The following is a 1,206-nucleotide window of genomic DNA, read 5'->3' as shown; positions in this document are numbered from 1 at the left end:
GTACTTTTACAGCGATATAAGGTATTTTTATCAAAATATTGATAACGTACGAGCTTAAGCATTTAAAACCCAACTTATTCATGTATAACAAACTAGACTGCCTATAGCATCCTTTGAGAAAAAATCAAATTAAAAGTGCGATCTGCTTAGTAGGCCCAAAATAGGGACAAATACCCTATTTATTTTAAATAAGAATATATTTAAGTCTGGAAACTTTTTTCATTGAACATTGGTGAAATACTCACATGTTTGGTTTTTTAAGGAATCGGTTCAATTTGAACCCAATTTGGATTCAGCTCTATTTCCATCAAATTTGCTGATGCTTTCTACAGAAACAAATTGTTTTCCAAATGTTATAATAGCTTGTTTGCTAACTTTTTAAAGCATTTTATTACTTGAATACTTGAATTCTAAATTGAACGCAAGGCCGATGTTGAAAAATGGGTTTACAATAATAATAATAAAAATTACGGGATGTCTAACCGTTTGGAACGGTTCAAAGAGGTAGTTTTAAAAATGATAAAAATGAGAGTTAACAGTTTTTTTTACAGAAAAGAGAGGAAAAGGTAAATAAAAAACTTGAATTAAACACAACAAACAAAAGTTTTATTCAACGACAGCGTAGATTCAACTTAACAACTACAAACTTAGGCATCATCTTCGATCTCAACCCCGCCTTCTTCGGATGACTCCGAATCTTCGTCACTTGATGTCATTCGCTCTAACTGTACCAATTCTTTCTTTTTAGCTTTCTTCTCTCTCTTTTTCGCTTCAATTGCTTCCTGTTTCTGCTTCCGTTCTGCTGCTTTTTTCTCGCGCTCTTCAAGCCTCTTCTTCTTTTCCTTTTCTACCTCTGCCCTTTTCTCTTCTCTTTGTTTCTTCCGCTCTTCAATCCTTCTCTGCTTCTCCTCCTTTGCTGCTTTGTTTTCATCCGCTTTTCTCTTACGTTCTTCGGCCTTTTTCTTCTTTTCAACTTCATTCTCTGCCTTCTGTTGCACTTTTTTTTCAGCGATTTCAATCCTCCTCTGAAGGAGATTTTTTTTCTCCTCTTCGATCCTTCGGATATCTTCCAGACGTTCTGCAGCAGTCAAAACTGGATTTGCTTTTATTTTGTAGTTGATGTGCTTGCGGGCTCGTTCAGGGGTTTTTGGCGTTGTGAGGTACTTCGAAATGTCACACTCGAGCGATGTGGTTCCTGCAGCCGGC

At 36.2% G+C, this 1,206-nt stretch overlaps 1 protein-coding gene across 1 annotated transcript; it reads right to left on the bottom strand.

Moving 5' to 3' along the window:
• Positions 1 to 236: 236 nt before the first annotated feature.
• Positions 237 to 1,202, bottom strand: LOC120422097 (uncharacterized; the record flags this gene model as incomplete). The annotated part of the gene is made up of 1 exon (XM_052711566.1): positions 237 to 1,202. A coding segment is annotated over one exon (555 nt), but the record flags the coding sequence as incomplete, so codon positions are not given.
• Positions 1,203 to 1,206: the final 4 nt, after the last annotated feature.

Source organism: Culex pipiens, unplaced genomic scaffold (genome assembly GCF_016801865.2).
Source record: "Culex pipiens pallens isolate TS unplaced genomic scaffold, TS_CPP_V2 Cpp_Un0138, whole genome shotgun sequence".
NCBI classification, from domain to species: Eukaryota; Metazoa; Arthropoda; class Insecta; order Diptera; family Culicidae; genus Culex; species Culex pipiens.
The sequence above is the reverse complement of the archived record's forward strand: the minus strand, read 5'-3'. Positions and strand labels throughout refer to the sequence as shown.